Here is an 18,317-nt window from a genome sequence, read left to right as displayed (position 1 = left end):
TCTTGTCGTACTGGTGTTGAGGTTTCGGAAGTTGTGTATGTGCTTCTTGCTTCTCTTGGTGGTGTCGTCTCAGCTCCGTTAACGATATCCCATAAATCTTGTCCGAGCAAATAAAACTTCATGCGAGTACTCCATGACCCATAATTGTTGTTATTGAGCTTCTCAATAGAGGTAGTAAAATCCGTCATGATTTTACCAAAAGCTTCCAAATAACAACTAAACAAATATATATTAGAGTTGGTCGGATCGNATGTGGAAAAGGATGAGATATCTGAAGCAGATTGGAAAAGGATGAGCTATATGTGGAAAAGGATGTGTCTAGCTGCTATGTTTACAAAATCCGTTCTAACCCGGGATCAACTGTGGAGGTGGGGACAGTCCGAACTGATGATGGTATTGAGAAGTTTGACACATTCTACGTATGCTTGGCAGGACTCCGGAAGACATTTAATGCTCATTGTCGACCCATAATTGGGATAGATAGTTGTTTCTTGAAGAACAATGTCAAAGGTCGGCTGTTGGCAGCTATTGGAAGAGATGCCAATAACCAGTTCTATTTGGTTGCATGGGGTATTGTGCCTATTGAATACAGAGAGTTGGATTTGGGTTATTAAACTTCTTAAAGCAGACTTGAATCTGGGTGATGGAGAAGGATTTAGTCTCATCTCAGACCGACAGAAGGTATGTTAACTTATCTACTTGTAATGCAATATATAATATGAGTTTAACTTCTAATTGTAATGCTATGATATAATTTTTTATAGGGTTTGCTTATTGCTGTGGAACAAGAGTTGCCCAAAGTAGAACATCGCATGTGTGCTCGCCACATATATGGGAATCTAAGGAGAGCATACCCAGGAAAAGAATTGCCTAAACACCTATTTTGGGCTGTTGCGAAAAGTTTCAATGAGGCAGACTATAACAAAGCCATGGAAGAGCTGAAGCAGTTTGATCAGGGTGTTTATGAGGCAGTGATGAATAAGAATCCTAAGAATTGTAGTCGTGCTTTCTTCAAGTGCACATCACTGTGCGAAGATGTGTCGAACAACTTCTCTGAGTCGTACAACAACACTATCAACCAAGCAAGAGAGATGCCATTGGTAGCAATGTTAGAGACGATAAGAAGACAATGCTTGATCAGGAATGATATGAGAAGAAAGAAGGCTGCAAAGCATAAGGGAAAATACAGTTTGAAAGTGGCCAAAACCATAAAAGAAGAGCAGAGACACTTGAAGTATTGTGAGGTAATCCCTTGTGGCAATGGGCATTATGAAGTGGCTGAACATGTTCATCATGGTTTCAGGGTAGATATGAATGCAAAAACATGTGCTTGTAGAAGGTGGAGTATGACAGGGATACCTTGTCGTCATGTTTTGCGAGTAATTGGGTTGAAGAAGAATCAGAAGCCTGAAGATTTTGTTACATGTGACTGGTTATTGACATCAAGATGGGTTGCTCAGTACAATGAACAACTGATGGGAGTTAATGGTATGTACTTTTGGGAGAAATCCGGTGAACGAGAGCTTCAGCCACCACCTAGAGAGAAAACTAAAGGGCGTACAAAGAAGCAGAAACGAATCAAGGGGAAGAATGAGTCTCCAAAGAAAAAGAGAAAGCAAGGAAAGGAAGTAGAAGAAGAGGCTCCTCCAAAGAAGGTGAAAATAACTAGAGAAGGAATCACTTTGCATTGTTCTCAATGTACCAAGACTGGACATAACACAAGAAGCTGTCAAAATCCTGGGGTTCAAGGTAAGCAAGCTCAGCCAAGAAAGCGTCGAGGGGAAGGAGGTCCAAGTCAACCAAGTCAAGCCTCACAAGCATCTCAGATTTCACTTGGTGATTAATTGTTTTCTATCTTATGATGTTTAAAATTGTAGGATGATATTTTTGGATGTTTATGATTCAGTTAGGATGATGGTTTTTAGGATGTTTCAGTTTAGTAAGGTTAATGATGATGGTGTAAGGTTAAGGATGACTCGGTTAGGATGATGGTGTGATGGTGGTTTTTTTTTTGTCACCTATTTCGGATTCGGATGAAGTATATAAGCCTCAAGGTTAAGGATGTTTAACTCCATTGCATTGCATAACTTAAGTCATACAAACTTGTCATACTTAAAAGAAGAAGGCGTACACAAAAAACATCACTACACTACACACAATCAAATTTTTGACACAACGTAGAGATTGAATCTCTTTCTCACAACAAGCAATCACGACTTTAAGTTCTCCAATCTCCTTCTCACATCCTTCTGCAACAGCTTTGATGGCTTGAATTTCATTTCCGTAGCTGTTCGATACGGCCTCACATGTGCGTGTCTCCATTGCTAAACTCTCCATCTCAGCTTCCACATCATATAACCCTTTCTCTAACCTTCCCACATCTGCTTTCAACTTCTCAACAACAATCTCAACCTCTTCCATCTCTTCCACCATGGATATATCGGTCCATTTGAACAAATGTCCATTATTTTTCTTTGAGCCGTAAGGGCAACAATGAAAAATTCTCCCTGGATTCTTCAATGTTTCTGAAGTCTTGATTATAGACGAAGCACCACATCTACATTTTTTAGGTATTCCTCTTTCTGGTCCACGACGTGTGAAGCTCAATTCTAAGCCAAATTCCCACATCAAAATTCTGCATCTATATTTTCGAAATTGAACAATTGAAATTAAACCAAACACAAAACCAAACTTACCCGAACTAGATGACGAAGACATTGGATCCTATTTTTTCCGATTAACCCGAAACCCCGAAATCCCCAAACGCTAGGGTTCTTTTGCGAGAGAGATCGATTCGAGGAAGAGAGATAGATTTAGGGACAAATGAGAAATGACGTCGTTTTGGGCAAAAATTAACACTCTCAAATAAACCAAAATGACGTCGTTTGCTTCTAACTTCACACGTGGATTCCACGTCAGATTGGCTTAACGGAGAAATTAACAGAGTTACTAACTAATCACGTTTTTGTATATGTTAGCACAAAAACAATAGTTGAGGTATGTAGTTTTTATTTTCTAAAGTCAATGTATTTTAACGCACAGGCCATAGTCCGATATATGAATCGAACACATGGGCTTTGTCCAGGTATGAAAAAGCCGTTTTTCCACTTATTTTGTATGTTGCTTAGTATTGCAACTTCTCTTTTATTATACTGAATGCTATGGGATAATTTTCTCTCGCTTGATTTCTCTCTATTTATAGAAGGCTTGCAGCCCACTTTTGTTGACAAACATAACAACCACCACTTCTTATTTCAACAATAGAAGCACCGTCCTTTTTAATTAGCTTCTCTTTTTGACTTTCAGTAAATCTTTGTAGCACATGTGAAAGTGATGATGAATTACTTTTAACAGCTTGAAGTAGCAGCTGTACGAAAGGATGGGAGAAAGAGAGCTTTTTGATTAGTAGTAACAGACTAGCATTTGTTGAAGGCTTGAAGCAATTGGAAAATTAGAAACGAAACGTACGAGTCAAACTCTTGATCTCAAGGCCATGTGAGACTAAAAGTGTATATTCCATCAACTGAGCTAAACTCATGTATAATTGTGGCACGGTTCATAAAGGGAGATAGGGTGACCATTGTGCTGTCCTCGAGATTTATTGAACTTAAGCAAAATGGTGTACCGTCGCTGGACATTTGGACCGAGCAAACAATAACATCAGCACCATTTTTGATTGCCTTCTCATATGCCAAGTTTGTACATCCAGGATAGTCCCCACTCGCACCATTTTTTGATATAATTAGAAAATCCACTGCAGCATGAACCATTTAAAAAATGATGATAAAAGTCAATTATAAGTTTTGTTTAAGTAATTACTCTCAATAGTCAATACCTTGTTTTGTAGCGTTTCTGCCAATGTGGGAGAAGCAGTCTGAGGACAATTTTGAAAAGGAAACTTTTAAGTATTTCCAACAACGTTTTAAGGACAAAATGGTCTGTAGAAGAGATTTTGCTTACCAATTGATGCAGATGCAGTCATGGGAAAATCAGAGATCACACCATCCACAGAGAAATCACCATTGTCCACAAAAGATAGATACTCCGACACTGGATCGTAACTATAGTTATAAGCGAGATCATTATCATTTGCGAAACCTGACACATATACTTCTAATCCTGCTTTGTGAGCATCTTGAACTAATGATGTAGGAGGAAGCAAGTACTGCTTGTCATCGAGTGGAAATATGTAAGACTTGGGAACAAGAATCTTTGAAGCAAACGTCTTGACAAAAGCTAAGTTACTCAATATAGAACCGTAGGTTCGGTTTGTTGTCGGCTCGAAATCTTCTTTCCCAAGAAACTGAAACACAAAACTCGGTCCATTACGCTTGAAACGGCCAGTAATTTTCTTAAAGAAATTCACTTCAGGAGAAGAGATGAAGTCAATGGAAACAGTTCTTGAAACTGATACTAGAAAACTGCTCATGCTTAAATTGTGTTGCTCGTAGAATGCATCGTGCTGAACATGCAACCAAAAACCTCCTTGTGGCTTAATCTGCTCGGCTACATTTTGAATCGTGGGAATCGTATATCCATTTCCATCGAATTTCTCTGATCGCGTGAATATTCCTCGAATCACTGTGGTGAAAAGTAACGTGTCAAAAATTACGAGAAATACCAAACTTTTTTTTCGTGATCTTGAGTCATAAACACTTACATGTTACGTTCTGGAGATCTCTCAAGGTGGAATCAATGGTGAACCAACCCTGAGTAATGACTCCATTAACCGGGTAAGATTTTTGACCATTTGGGTAAACAAATTGAACAGTTGAAGCATTGGCCAGATTTAAATAAGGATAGCAAATCCCAACTCCATCTTTGTGTTATTCCTCTCTTTTCTCTCTCTTCAAATATATATATCAGCCACTCTCGCTCCCTTCTCTCACCAACACCAATCTTTGTTAGAACCTTAAAACTCTCGCATATGCTGTCTCGTGAATCTCACAGTCATGGGAAAAAACCTCGCCGCCGAGAAATGAATTTCCCAAATTCGAAACCATAATGGATCTGGAGAAAGCAGGTACGATGTGTTTCATCTCAAGCAGATATGTCGATCCTTGTTAGATGTTCGTCCTTAAAAGGATACTCAAAAAGGGTAATAAATAGATCCATTATCTTGAACAACTCTGGTTTCTTCAGTTGCCTCTTTGTTGTCTCCCACAGGAAGCTTGTCCTAATTACGGGTTCTTTTCTGTTTTTTTTTTTTCATCTTGAAGCTTGCTGAGGTTTTCTCAAAGGATGTCATATCTTTCTTGGCTAGCTGTCAAAACTTGGTTCCACGACCGTGGGTCATTGATGACTTGGACAACTTCCAAGCCAAATGGATCAAGAAGCCTTGGAAGAAGGTAACTCATTTCTTTCCTTCTTTATCTAATACTTTGTTTAGACTTCAGAGGTCCACCACTTCACCAAAATTCATTGTTTATATTCTCGTACTCATTACAGGCAGTGATTTTTGTTGATAATTCTGGTGCCGACATAATTTTGGGTATTTTGTCGTTTGCAAGAGAGTTGCTCCTTCGTGGAACTCAGGTATGTACTTTTGACAATGACCGAGTCTTTCTCTTTTTATTTCACCTTGAAGGTGCTTCTAGCTGCTAACGAGCTGCCAGCGAGCTGCCAGCTATCAACGATGTAACATATACAAAGCTTACTGATATCGTGTCTCAGGTGATGAATGAAGTAATTCTTGATTTTAACTAGTTTAAAGAAAAGTGAATCTGGTTTATTAGACTTAATCTACCAGTTGAAGGATGAGAATGGCCAATTGTTAGGTGTTGATACTTCAAAGCTTATTAGTGAAGCGCAATCAAACAAAGTATTTAACTAATCTTGGCTTAGTTAACTTAGCAGCCGTTTTATTCAGGGTTGTGGAATCGAGACAAACCTTTATGCTCAGTTTCAAGTGTGATTCTCTCAATATTGGAATGGTAATACTTTCTCTAAGTCACGTTACTCTCTTTCTTTCTTTATTGGATTAATGAAAAACATTTGTTTGTCACTGAACAAAAGAAAACANACTGTGTGATGCAGAGTATACTCTAAGTTGTTCTTTCTGCTAACGAGCTGCCAGCTATGATGTAACATATACAAAGCTTACTGATATCGTGTCTCAGGTGATGAATGAAGTAATTCTTGATTTTAACTAGTTTAAAGAAAAGTGAATCTGGTTTATTAGACTTAATCTACCAGTTGAAGGATGAGAATGGCCAATTGTTAGGTGTTGATACTTCAAAGCTTGTTAGTGAAGCGCAATCAAACAAAGTATTTAACTAATTTTGGCTTAGTTAACTTAGCAGCCGTTTTATTCAGGGTCGTGGAATCGAGACAAACCTTTATGCTCAGTTCAAGTGTGATTCTTTCAATATTGGAATGGTAATACTTTCTCTAAGTTACGTTACTCTCTTTCTTTCTTTATTGGATTAATGAAAACATTTGTTTGTCACTGAACAAAAGAAAACAATCTTAATGGATACCCATTTAGCTTATATAAAAATCCATTTACTAAGTGGGTTTATCCAGATAAACCCATTTTATTCCATTAAACTAACCTTGATTCATTGCTTGATTATACTTGAGGATGAATCCAAGTCTCTAATAATTAATTTTCTTTTTCCTTACTCCTTATTCCTTTCACGTGATCTTTGATCAGAGCCTTCGCAGACAATTATGACAAGCCCAAAAACATTTTTAGGCTTGTTAAAAAAAAATTAATGAAAACAAAATAAGTATGAGTTTTGATAGTCGAACTAATGACATCTTAATCTCCCTTCCACTCCTTATACCACTAGGCTAAACGAAATTTCTGTGAAATTAGACCGAATTGAAAGTATATAATTTGCGGCCGCAAGCTGATGCTTCATCAGCTTGTGTCTTGGGCCAGCCCTGTCTTTGATGAAGAAGATCACTAATCTCTTTTTTTCTGGTGTGTATTTGGTTTGATAGTGTTTCTCTATGAGAACACAACTGTTACCATAAAGATTCAACAACTACACATATATATACATATATATACAATCACCTTTGAAGGGTCGTAATGTTCGTAATAACACCACTTTATAATGCATAGACATAACATATGTATGTATATATATATATATTACTTATATAATATAAATAAAGAAGGAAAGAGGGTTTATCAATACACCCGGATTCTAATTTACTTATCAAAACCGATTCATCGCGGTATCATCTTTAATATTAGAATCCACAACGTTAGATATAAACTTGAACTTTATTATTAAACAGAAAGACACATAGACCACATAAAGTATAAAATATTTTTACATTCTCTCACTTGGCCTTTGTGTCAAATAAATGGTTTAATAACTTTAATGCACACTTTAATATGAAGATCAAAATCTATTATTTTGATAACTCCGCTCTCATTGATGGGTATTCAAAGACAGTGATTGGGTGATGCTTTAATCCTCAAATGCAGGATATGAAGTCTATGTTGATCATGTTGCCACGTATTTGGTAAGTGGAGGGGAGGGTTGCTGGTGTTGATTTGGGATCTAGAAAGTTTCAATTAGATTTTGATGAGGAGGCTGATATTATTGAAGTTTTGAAGATAGAACCATTATATTTCGACTCTTGGATGGTTTCTTTGGTTCGGTGGACACCAGTGGTAGATTCAGCTTATTCGTTGTCTCTTGAGTTTTGGATCTGTGTTACTGATGTTCCTATTCAGTTCTGGGCAGATCCTACTTTTAGAGATATTGGATCTGATTTCGGTACCGTCTAAGATGTGGATATAGATAGAGGGTGTGTGCAGGTCACTATTGATGGTCTAAAGCCTCTATGTTTTGAAACAAATTGAGTTTTTAAAGGGGAGGCAACTATTGTTAAGCTCTTTTTTGAGCGGTTATATGGTTGCTGTAAAGTTTGTTTCAACTTGTGTCATGATGAGACGATGTTCTCACAGTCTCTAGGGTTTGCTTAAGGAGGTAACTTGGTTTGCTCGGAGGAGGATCAGGGGAAGGGTCAACATATGAGCTAGAAGGGTGCTGTTTTGAGAGATACGAGGAGGGGTGCTAGTACTGTTGGGGCGATTAAGGGCAGTCTTAAAGGGTCTCCCAAGTCTAGGGACATACCAGTTTGGACGAGAATCCTCGTCTCGTCCTAAGGGATCTTCCAATCTAGGATTCCATCGGGAGCATCAGGAGAAACATGGTGTATATCGGGGTCAGACAAGGCAGCGATCCGATCTAGTCCGGCCGTCGGTTTCTGCGGGGTTAAGGGAGACAAAGGTGGATCAATAAAATATTAACTACAGATTTTTTTGGCACGCCAAGTGCGTACATTTCCATATAATGTCTTGTATGTGAATCATTTCTGACCTAATTAGCTCATATGAGCTGATTTTTTTGTTGTTAGAAAAAAAACCTCACCTTACAACGAAAACTTGTAAATAAGTGTTAAAATTAATTAAGGTCATGAATGGAAGATGGTTTTTAAATTGTTTTTGGATTATAGTTTTTGGTTTTTAGTTTTTGGTTTTTAATTTAAAGATTTTAGTTTTTGTAATAAAGTTATTTTTTGGTTATTTTTAAAAATATTTACATAAGTTATTTTTTTGATTCTAGTTTTTGTTAATATATTAAAAGAAAAGCTACAAACTAATTTTTCTATTTTTTAAAGAATTTATTTAGTGTAAAATTTTGAATGGAGAAAAAATTAGTTTTTGGAAAACAAAATCTAAAAACTATTGTAAAATCTACTTGCCATTGAAGACCTAATTGTGTTGTTTATTTAATCAAGGAAAATTAAATATATAGATTTCTCTAATCAAAATATAAAAATTAGATTTATTGTCGATTTAACCGTTGAGAAAGAAAAGAAACGCCAATTTTCTCCGCGTCTTAAGCGTTTGCAGTTAGTTTAAATTTCATAATTTAGGACTGTACGATTTAAAAGTATCTGATGGATCAACGGTCATTATAGATGATAATTATACTCGCATCAACGATTATATTTATATATTCAGAGAAACTTTTTTTTTCTTCATACTTTATTATTTTTTTCCCCAAATTTTTCTTAATTCTTTTTTTGTTCTCGAGAAGAAGAAGAAGTCTTCGACTTTGACGATTCGTGGGGAGATTGGTTTCAAATTAATCTTAAGGTTAGTAGTATGTATTCAATTTCTCTGAATCGCGTAATCGTTTTTAGGATTGATAAGTTTTTTTTTGGTAAATCGCTCTTATATATTTTGTGTTCATCTTTCTAGGGTTCTTGTTTTTGGTTTGATTTAGGCATGAAACTATAATGATCGGCTGGGCTTCGTCTCCTTCGTGATGATTGGTTTCAAATTAAGGTTAGTAGTATGTATTTTAATTTCTCTGTATCGTGAATTCGTTTCTAGGTTTGATAAGTTTATTTTGTAATCGCTCTCATGTATGTTGTATTGATCTATCTAGGGTTTGGTTTTTGGTTTGATTCGAGAACGAATTTACAACAATCGACTGGGCTTGATCTCCTTCGTGATTGATTTGGTTAGGGTTCTCCTCTGATCCTCTTTTTTTGGGTTTTGTAGGCTTGACGTTTATAGATACGATTATTTGGTGAAGAAGAAACATGATAATACTGCAGAGTCGTTTATGACTGAAGGGAAGGTTTCACCTGATCCAGTTGGTATAATAATACTACTTTCTTGTTCCACTTTAATCCTTATTTGATTTTGAGTTTTGTTATCTAATTGTTTTCTTGTGCTGTCAATCTAGACGAAGTTATTACCTAACTCTTTGGATTGTTTTTTTTATGTAGCAATTGATGCACCTGGAGGGCTTCTCCTTGAGTGGTGGTCTGTGTTGTGGGATATCTTCATTGCAAGGACAAATGAGAAACATTCAGAGCCTGCTGCAGCTTATATTGAGGTTTATTGAGGTGCCTTCCTACTAACCATCTGGGGAGATATGCTCTTTTTTTTTTTTTTTACCCTCTAGTTTCCACTTTAATAATTGACCAGTGGATTTGGAATTTTAGGCACAACAAGGTAAAGCGAAGGAGCAGCAAATGCAAATTCAGCGATGTTTGGACAAGCTCAAGCTCATATGCAACGTAGAAAACCTAATCACCCTGCTCATGGGGGTCCAATGAATGCTATTGGTTCTGAAGGGATGATTGGACAGTCAAATGCTAGTGCTTTGGCTGCAAAAAATGTACGAGGAACGTATGAAGCAACCAAATCCAATGAACTCTGAGACATCCCAACCTCATCTTGATGCAAGGATGGCCCTTCTTAAATCAGCAACAAATCATCATGGGTAAATTGGCTCAGTTTTTTTTTTTTTCCTGCTATCGTTTTTCTGTCCTCACACCGTTGACCCCTTCTCATTCTGTCAAAACAGTCAGATGGTCCAAGGTAACCATCAAGGAGGTGTTTCGGCAGCGCTGCAGCAAATTCAGTCGCGAACTCAGCAACCCATTGTAACTACTACTTGAGCACCTTACTTTATGATTGTTCAAATCTTCTAGCAGACAAGTCTCCAATCAAATATTTCGGGTGTGCATCTGAATCTCTTGTACGTGCAGGGAATCAGAAGTCAAGTCAATCTGGGTACATCTCCGAGACAACTGCCAGTGGATCCTTCTACAGTTTATGGCCAGGGAATTCTGCAATCAAAAAATTTATCCAGTGTAATGCACACTGGAGTATATGCTCAGCTAAAAGATAATTTTGGTCAATACTGGTAGCATGCCTTCAATTTGACTGGACTCCAAAATTAACGTATCCCTTACCTTTTTATGTGAAAAAGTTATGATAAATTACTTAGGGTGTGATATGCTAATGGCCTCATGAGAACCTTTTGCTTACAATTTGTAGATCAATTCTTATGGTGTTGTGTTTTTCCCTTGTGAAGGATTAAACCCTGGAGTGAGTGGTCTACCTTTGAAGGGATGGCCATTAACTGTATGTCACTGTGTTTCTTCTCAGAATTTATTTGTTTCACATTACAAGCTCAGTTTTTTGCTAAGTTTCTTGACAAATGTTACAGGGCATCGAGCAAATTCGACCAGGTTTAGGTGGGCCTCAGATTCAGAAATCTTTTTTACAAAATCAAAGTCAATTTCAGCTCTCGCCGCAGCAGCAACAACAACAACAGATCTCCGCTTCCTCGAGGTATTACTCTGTCTCTCTCGTTTTGTTTTTGTGTTTTTTGTTTTGTGTTTTGTTTTTGTTTGAGGAATGAAAGCGAACCAGTACAACTGATTGAGTTCATGATCTGATCAGATTTATTTTCCTGTATTTAAGCAATTGGCTTTTGTATTATTGTGGTTTTGGAATCAAGATTTTAATTTTGGTTTTTGTTTTCTTGATCCAACTACAAAGAAAGAACCTCTCCTTAACAACGAATTCAAAGCCTTTATTTGGTTCTGGCTTCTTGTTTTGCGGATTCTTATGTATCGGGGATTTTAGTTTTTGATGTTTTTGTTTTGGTTTTGTTTTCTCAAAACCCAAAAAAGATCATGGGCAGACACTAATATAATAGTGTTCTGTCAGATTCTATTTTGGGGACATTGTCCCGAGCAAGATTGTGAACTGTTGGGAATGGTAGTGCATGCATGTTGGGAATTGGAAAAGAGGTTGCGATTTGTTGGATGGGAATGACCCCTACGGCTTAACAAGTCTTAAGACAAAAGACATAAAACCATCGGCTTGAAAAATTATACCAACGGCTTAATGAGATATAAGACACAAAGAGTCAAAAAGACTTTAAAAGGGAAATGATTAAGAAGTCTTAAGACAAAGACTAGACAGAGAAAACTAAAGAGTTGTACCATCGAGTTTGAATCAGACCAACGACTTAAGGAGATTATAAGACAAGGATAAAGAGTCAAAGGGGAATGATTAAAAAGTCTTAAGACAAAGACTAGACAGAGAAAACTAAAGAGTTCACAATTTTGTGTACCATCGGCTTTAAATCAGACCAACGGCTTAATGAGATTATAAGACAAGGTAAAGAGTCAATATGGAATGATTAAAAAGTCTTAAGACAAAGACTAGACAGAGAAAACTAAAGAGTTCACAATTTTGTGTACCATCGGCTTTGAAAAATTAGACCAACGGCTTAATAAGACATAAGACGAGGACAAAGAGTCAAAAAGAGGGAATGATTAAAAAGTCTTAAGACAAAGACTAGACAGAAAACTAAAGAGTGTGTATCATCGGCTTTGAATCAGACCAACGGCTTAATGAGACATAAGACAAGGACAAAGAGTCAAAAAGAGGAAATGATTAAAAGTCTTAAGACAAAGACTAGATAGAAAACTAAAGAGTTCACAATTGTGTGTACCATCGGCTTTGAAAAATCAGACCAACGGCTTAATGAGACATAAGACAAGGACAAAGAGTCAAAAAGAGGAAATGATTAAAAGTCTTAAGACAAAGACTAGACAGAGAAAACTAAAAAGGTAGTAAGACTGGGACTGTGACTTGTTGGATGGTAAAAACGACCAGCAGAGAAAAGAAGGCTTAAGAGAAGAAGAGGTAAGTATATGGCCACTTAAATTTGAAAGACTAACGAATTCTGATTTGCTCAGGTATGTGCTTTTGGAGATGTTCAGATTTTAAGATGGGTAGATTCCAAGTGTAGCAGACTTCTTTGACAGGTATATGCTTTATGACCTTTTTTTTTTATGTGCTTTGCAAACTTGTTTGTATATGAAAATCACAAGTGAGAGATTGAAGTATAAACTAATTGATTTCCTCAGGTTTATATTATCATTGATGCCAAGGTTAATTTCTGAGCGTAGCAGGGTTTATGCTCAGGTATATGCTTATCTCGACTTCTCCTTATAAATAGATTTTATAGAACTTAAAATTACAGATCTAAGCACCATATATAATTAAAATGTTTTATTATGTTAGCTGTCTTAGTACCATTACTATCCTTCATCTATTCGTCAAATTCTAGAAACTTCTTGCTAAAATATCATTGATAAAAAATGTTGATTTTGCTTTCGGTGTTCGAATATTACATTGTGTGTTTTAAATTGTTATTTCTCTCTGTTTCAATGCTTGTGTGTTATAAAAGATTGGTCGTTGTTCTCCTCGGTCGTCTTTGATGAGTATTGCACTGACTGCTGATGCTGACACTGCGACGCAAAGGAATAGGATTTTGCCATGTTTTGGTTTGGCTAGTATCAGAGGCGTTGATAAGTAATCTTGTAGTTTTCTAAACGCGTCTTGGCAAGTTTCATTCCACTTGAACTTTCCCTTTGTCTTGAGGAGTTTGTAGAACGGTAGACACTTCTCAGTCGGCTGCAAAATAAAGTGATTTAGGGCGGCGATTCGACTGATTAGTCGCTGTACTTCTCTAGCGTTCCTTGGCGATGGTAGATCGATGATCGCGCTTATTTGCTTCGAATTTGCTTCAATACCTCACCGAGTTACTTGGTAGCCGAGAAATTATCCTGACTTAACTGCGAAAGTGCACATCGCTGGATACGCTGGCGTGTCGTTTATATAGACCTCCATGGTATTGTCGAGTTTCTCGGCGAACATCTTGTTGACTTGCCGGTGATAATTTGCTCCTTACATAACCTTGTCGCAATAGATCCCCCAATCGGTAATGAACGATGTATTTTTCTAGTCGTCCTTATGCATGAGGATTTTGTTATACGCGGAAAAGGAATCCATATAGGTTAGGAGCTCGTTGCCTGCGGTTGCCTCGACAAATTGGTCAATTCTTTGTAATGGGAAGCTATCTTTTGGGTAAGCTTTATTAATCGCGGTAAAGTTTAATTATTTACCGGCGTGGAGCAGTTTTTTTATCTCATTATTGACCGCTTGCAACTTTTTTGGGCCTAATTTTTGTCTTTTTTGCTTAACTGGCTTGTGTGTTAGGTTGGCGTTGAGTTCATGTGTTGTAACCGTTGGGTCGATTCCTTTCATGTCAGTCACCGTCCACGCGAAATTCGCGATAACTTTCAAGAAACGAATCAGCTCACCGCGCATAACAAAATCATGTTGCATTCACACACTTTTTTGAATCAGACTCGTCGAAGTTCACAGGTGTTGGAGCAACACCTTGGTGAATGGGTGTCGGCTTTCTGTCGGTCGGTGACTGTCGCTACCGCCAACCCGATGTCGTGGTTGCTATAAATTCTTCGCTGTGCGGATCTTGTGCTCAATGAAGAGTCATTGTCTTGCAATCTGTTGGTTGCCTCGTAACGTGTACATGCCCTTCGAGATTGGGAACTTAATGCATTGATGGTACCTCGACGGGGTTGTGTTCATCTTTTGGATCTAGGGGGTTCTAAGGTTGACGTCATGCTGTTTCACCAACGAAGATATGTAGGTCGATGGTTCCGATTGACATGATGAAATCTCCGTTGAACCCTGCTAGAGAGTGACAATGTGGCTTGATGTCAAACTCGCTGACCTCCATTTGTGCCAAGAAATTTCTGAAAATAACGTTAACCGAGCTTCCAGTATCGACGAGGATCCTTGTAACGTGATTTTCATTGATAAGGAATTCTTTTGCAAGATCGTCGTTGTTGAAGGATATTAATGTTTGGAGGTGAGGCATTGGACGACCAAGATCTCGTCATTTCGGCCTTTTTGGTATCGTCTCTGATTGACCGAACCGAGTCATTGCATCCAGTGATACCTTCCATTTTAATGTTGATCCGTCACCTTGGGGGGGAGCTGTTCGGTTTGTTGCTCGGGGCGAGATCGCTTTCCTTGATATGCCTCATCTGTTATGTCTTGTTCGTCGTCACATTGGTATTGGTCGTCGAGCTGTTGTTCACTTAAGAATTTGTGAGCTATCTTTTCGGTTCGCGAGATCTCGCTCCCTTCTCCCGGGTTTTCCGGCCAGCTTCAGTCCGACTCGATTGCTATCACGCCCTTTTTGTATTTTGCCATTAGGAGGGTTTGAAGATACTGACATTTTTCAGTCGCGTGCGTGTTATTTTTGTGATAAACGTAATACTGGGTGACGCCTTTTGCCCCCTCCTTTCAAACGTATGTATTCCATGGCATGTTCGGCTGTGCGTCGCTGTCGATTGCAAAGGTTCAGCGAGATCAATCTTTGTTTCGGTTGAAATGTTGTCGTGGTTTGACGTGGTCGAATTTCGGAGCGACTGCGACGTTTTTTGCTGTCGCGTGTTTCTTAGCATGGACAACCTTTTCTTCTTCGACTTCGATATGCTTTGCGGTTCATGATAATGCATCCATTGTTGTCTAGACATGCGATAAGGACAGTTTTTTCTTAAATCTGGGATTCGTTCCGTAGTGCGTTCTTGAGTGCGACGATTGCTGCTGGATCTGGTATCGAAACATTAATTACGATATCCTTAAATCGTCTGATAAATGATCGGAGTGATTCCTTGGACTCCTTAGTAAGGGAGTAAAGGTCGGCGTGTGAATTCTTTTTCTCCATCAGGACAGAGAATTGCTTCAAGAACTTTGTCAATAAATCTTGGATGCTATCGATTGATCCAGACGGGAGCCTAGAAAACCAGCTCAGGGCTGTCCATGTTAAATGATTGGCAAAGACCTATCACGGGCCGGCGTCATACTCCGCGAGAATGAACTATAGGGTGCCGAGAGCTACCCCAAAGATGAGCATAAAATCGTGTGAGTCGACTGTTCCGTCAGAGTAACCTAACCTTGGCTTGACCATTCGTCGCACCGTCATAGCTACGAGCCTTCTAGAAAATGGTTTTTGCCGTGTTGCTTTGAGCATGAGATCTAGCTCTGGCATTTTGCTCATCACTTTATGAAATGTTGTTGCCATTTCCTGCATTTGTGCTTGATCTCCTTCAGATCCTTCTCCTTCGACCCTTTGACTATTTTGGTGGAGCGGCGTCCTGGCTCGTTGGTTTGCAGCTGTGGCCTTGTGGTCATTCCAATCGCTATGAGATTCGCTGGGTTTGGTCGAGTTGCATGGAGGTGGTTGATTTCTTCTTGAGAACTAGCTTGTGCCGCAGTCAACGCGTCTAGACGAGTATTAGTCTGATGTTCTTGTTCGTCGATATGTGCCATTATTCCGAGGAATAGTTTGTCAATGCTGGTGACAGGCTGGTTGGCGAGCAGGGTGAGCTGTGTCGGAGCCTGTGCTGCTTCGGTGTTTGTTGGGCTCGCTAGGTTTGTTACAATGACAAATTCCTCCGGGTTTTCTGCAGTCGCGGCTTTTCTTGAGGCGTCCGGAGTAGGAAGGGCTATTTCTCCCGTCTGATCTCCTGATTTTTGTTGAGTCCGGTCATCTCGTCTGGTTCTCGTAGATCCGTCCTTCAAATCTACAAAGAAAACTTTAACTTGGCTCCCCTGCGTACACTACAAGAAAACATGCATATTGTGACGGCAAGATTTGTCGCTTATCCCTCTCAAAACGGTAATAGTGACGGGTTTGCGAGAGATATCAATTCTTCGCAATACGCGTCTCGCGAATTTAACGCTTCCCTCACAAAATTTGCGATGAGTATTTTTTGTCGCAATCCACACGCAAATTGCGATGGACGATAGTCCTCGCAACTTTCTTGCAAAACGTGTCGAAGTAAACCTGTAACATCCGCGAGCCGGTAACTGCAATTTTGGTCTGAGTGTCGATCGACACCATCTTTCCAATTTCGATTTGTTTATTTTAATTGCTGTTTGGTTCGGTTTGGTTCAATTGGAAACTCCTAAACCAAGTATTTAAGTGAGAGTGACGAATTAGGGGTTTAGGTTTTTGTCTTTTGACGCCGTTGTGTGAGAAAAGAGAGAAAAAGGGAGAAAAGGAGAGAAAGTGTTGGAGAGCCTTTGAGAGTGTTCTTGTGAGATTTTTGTCTTGTTCTTGGTGTATTGGGAGAGATCTGTGGCTGTGGAAGGGAGAGCTGTTATTGGGAACGAAGGAGAAGCTTCCTAAGGTGTTGGTTCCACCGTTTCTCATTCAAATGTTCCTGTAAAAGAGGTGAGTGCTTGACAATGGTTGATCTAAGCATGAGATCTCTTTTGTTTGGTTGTTCTTTGTCTATTGTGTTGTTTGCTTGTTTGGGTTTGTTGTTTTAGTGTTTCCCATAGGTTCCTGAGGCTATTGGGAGAGTTTGAGATGGTTTCGTGGTGATTCAAAGCGGGGGATCGACGTTCAGATTCGTGCAGTTCGCGTCTGCAGACGCAGTGTCGATCGACACTAGTGTGGTGTTGGTCGACACCTTGTTTTGTTAGTGTTGATCGACACCAATCTGGCGCCGGTCGACACCAGGTTGTGGTAGAGTCGATCAACACCAAACTGGTGTCGGTCGACACCACTCTTAACCGATTGTGAGTTTGTTTGTTTGATGTGTTTATTGGCTCAACTCAGTTGCTTGTGTGTATAGCTCAATAGATGGGAGGATGGCCTCACTAAGTGTTTATAATAATACTCATGCATCTCAATATGTGTTTGTGGTGCAGGTAAAGGCAAAGTGTGATCGTGGAATCAGGGCGATGAGGAGGAGGATGTTCTAGAGGCTTGGATAATTGTGGTCTAGCTATTGTTAGGTTGCTAGTGTTGAGTTGATAGAACATTGTAGGATGTTGAAACTTGGTTATAGCATTATTGGTTTAATGGAATTGTTTTGTTATCCGCTGTTGTCTTTGTTGCTAGCTTGTTAGTGGGTATGGGACCACTAGTGAATTAATATTTTAAAAAAAACGGGAACGGTTGTTTCATTTTGGTATCAGAGCCCTTACGGTTCTAGGTCTAGGGTTCATTGTGTTTTTGTTGTTGATGTTTGGGATTTCAGGCTAGAGTTGATTATGTGATTTAGTCAATTGTTTGTGGCATGAGGTCCTAGAACATCCTCCTCGAACCTGCTTTGTGATTCCACGGTGAGTTGTGTTCTTGTGTTATTAGAATTATTTGTTGTTTAGCCTTCTGTTCTTGGTGATACAGATGGTTAGAAGTGAGGTTGTTGTTGGTCGTGGTCGTGGTCGTGGTCGTGGTCGTGGTCGGGGACGAGGTCAAGTTCCTGAGGCTAGTGAGAGTGTGATCCAGAGCATGGCCAGTGAGGAGGTAGCAGAGTCACAGGTTCATCCTAGTGTGTTTGGAGACCACACTGGTTTGGGTGACGGCAGGGCGGATGGGCTCAGTGTCGGTCAGGGTGTTGCCCCGGGTGTGAGGTTTGCAGTAGAGGGTGCTCCAGGCAGGGAGGATGTCTTGGTAGGCTTGCTAACTCAGGTTTTGGCGCGGCTTCCAGCAACGGTGCTGCTAGTGGGTGGTGGGCAGGTTCCAGTATTGCCGCCAGTGGTTGGTGGGCAGCCTGTTGAGGGTTTGCAGGCAGGTGTGCAGCCGGGGGCCAGAATAGTGGACGCTCAGTATGTGCAGATGATAGTTCAGCTGTAG

At 39.3% G+C, this 18,317-nt stretch overlaps 3 protein-coding genes and 2 long non-coding RNA genes across 12 annotated transcripts; 4 read left to right on the top strand and 1 right to left on the bottom strand.

The window, feature by feature from the left end:
• LOC104753643 lies at positions 502-1,844 on the top strand. Its single transcript, XM_010475865.1, has 2 exons — positions 502-681; positions 765-1,844. The coding sequence occupies exons 1-2, from the start codon at positions 502-504 to the stop codon at positions 1,842-1,844; spliced, it is 1,260 nt and encodes a 419-aa protein (XP_010474167.1).
• Positions 3,486-4,818, bottom strand: LOC104753642 (glycerophosphodiester phosphodiesterase GDPDL1-like). Its single transcript, XM_010475864.2, has 4 exons — positions 4,661-4,818; positions 3,961-4,581; positions 3,836-3,874; positions 3,486-3,754 (listed from the first exon to the last, which is right to left on the bottom strand). Exons 2-4 carry the CDS (start codon positions 4,427-4,429, stop codon positions 3,486-3,488), a joined length of 777 nt encoding a protein of 258 aa, XP_010474166.1. The 5' UTR covers positions 4,430-4,581; positions 4,661-4,818.
• On the top strand, positions 4,837-7,823 carry LOC104750486 (uncharacterized protein At2g17340-like). 8 transcript variants are annotated; one of them, XR_761632.2, is made up of 5 exons: positions 4,837-5,098; positions 5,220-5,348; positions 5,449-5,673; positions 5,870-5,933; positions 7,445-7,823. XR_761632.2 is itself a non-coding variant. In XM_019238440.1 (5 exons), exons 1-4 carry the CDS (start codon positions 5,051-5,053, stop codon positions 5,639-5,641), a joined length of 318 nt encoding a protein of 105 aa, XP_019093985.1. In that variant the 5' UTR covers positions 4,840-5,050; the 3' UTR covers positions 5,642-5,673; positions 5,857-5,949. The 8 variants fall into 8 exon arrangements, 6 of the variants coding, with proteins under 6 accessions (XP_019093985.1, XP_010470586.1, XP_019093986.1 ...); XM_019238440.1 differs by lacking the exon at positions 7,445-7,823 and having other exon boundaries at positions 4,840-5,098; positions 5,449-5,535; positions 5,588-5,673; positions 5,857-5,949; XM_010472284.2 differs by having other exon boundaries at positions 4,841-5,098; positions 5,449-5,535; positions 7,445-7,818.
• On the top strand, positions 9,111-9,486 carry LOC104750485. The gene is made up of 3 exons (XR_761628.2): positions 9,111-9,127; positions 9,233-9,319; positions 9,423-9,486. It is a non-coding gene; the product is annotated as an uncharacterized LOC104750485 (long non-coding RNA).
• On the top strand, positions 9,562-10,062 carry LOC109129653. The gene is made up of 3 exons (XR_002035940.1): positions 9,562-9,636; positions 9,769-9,878; positions 9,988-10,062. It is a non-coding gene; the product is annotated as an uncharacterized LOC109129653 (long non-coding RNA).

This window comes from Camelina sativa, chromosome 16, assembly GCF_000633955.1.
Source record: "Camelina sativa cultivar DH55 chromosome 16, Cs, whole genome shotgun sequence".
Classification (NCBI taxonomy): Eukaryota; Viridiplantae; Streptophyta; class Magnoliopsida; order Brassicales; family Brassicaceae; genus Camelina; species Camelina sativa.
The sequence above is the reverse complement of the archived record's forward strand: the minus strand, read 5'-3'. Positions and strand labels throughout refer to the sequence as shown.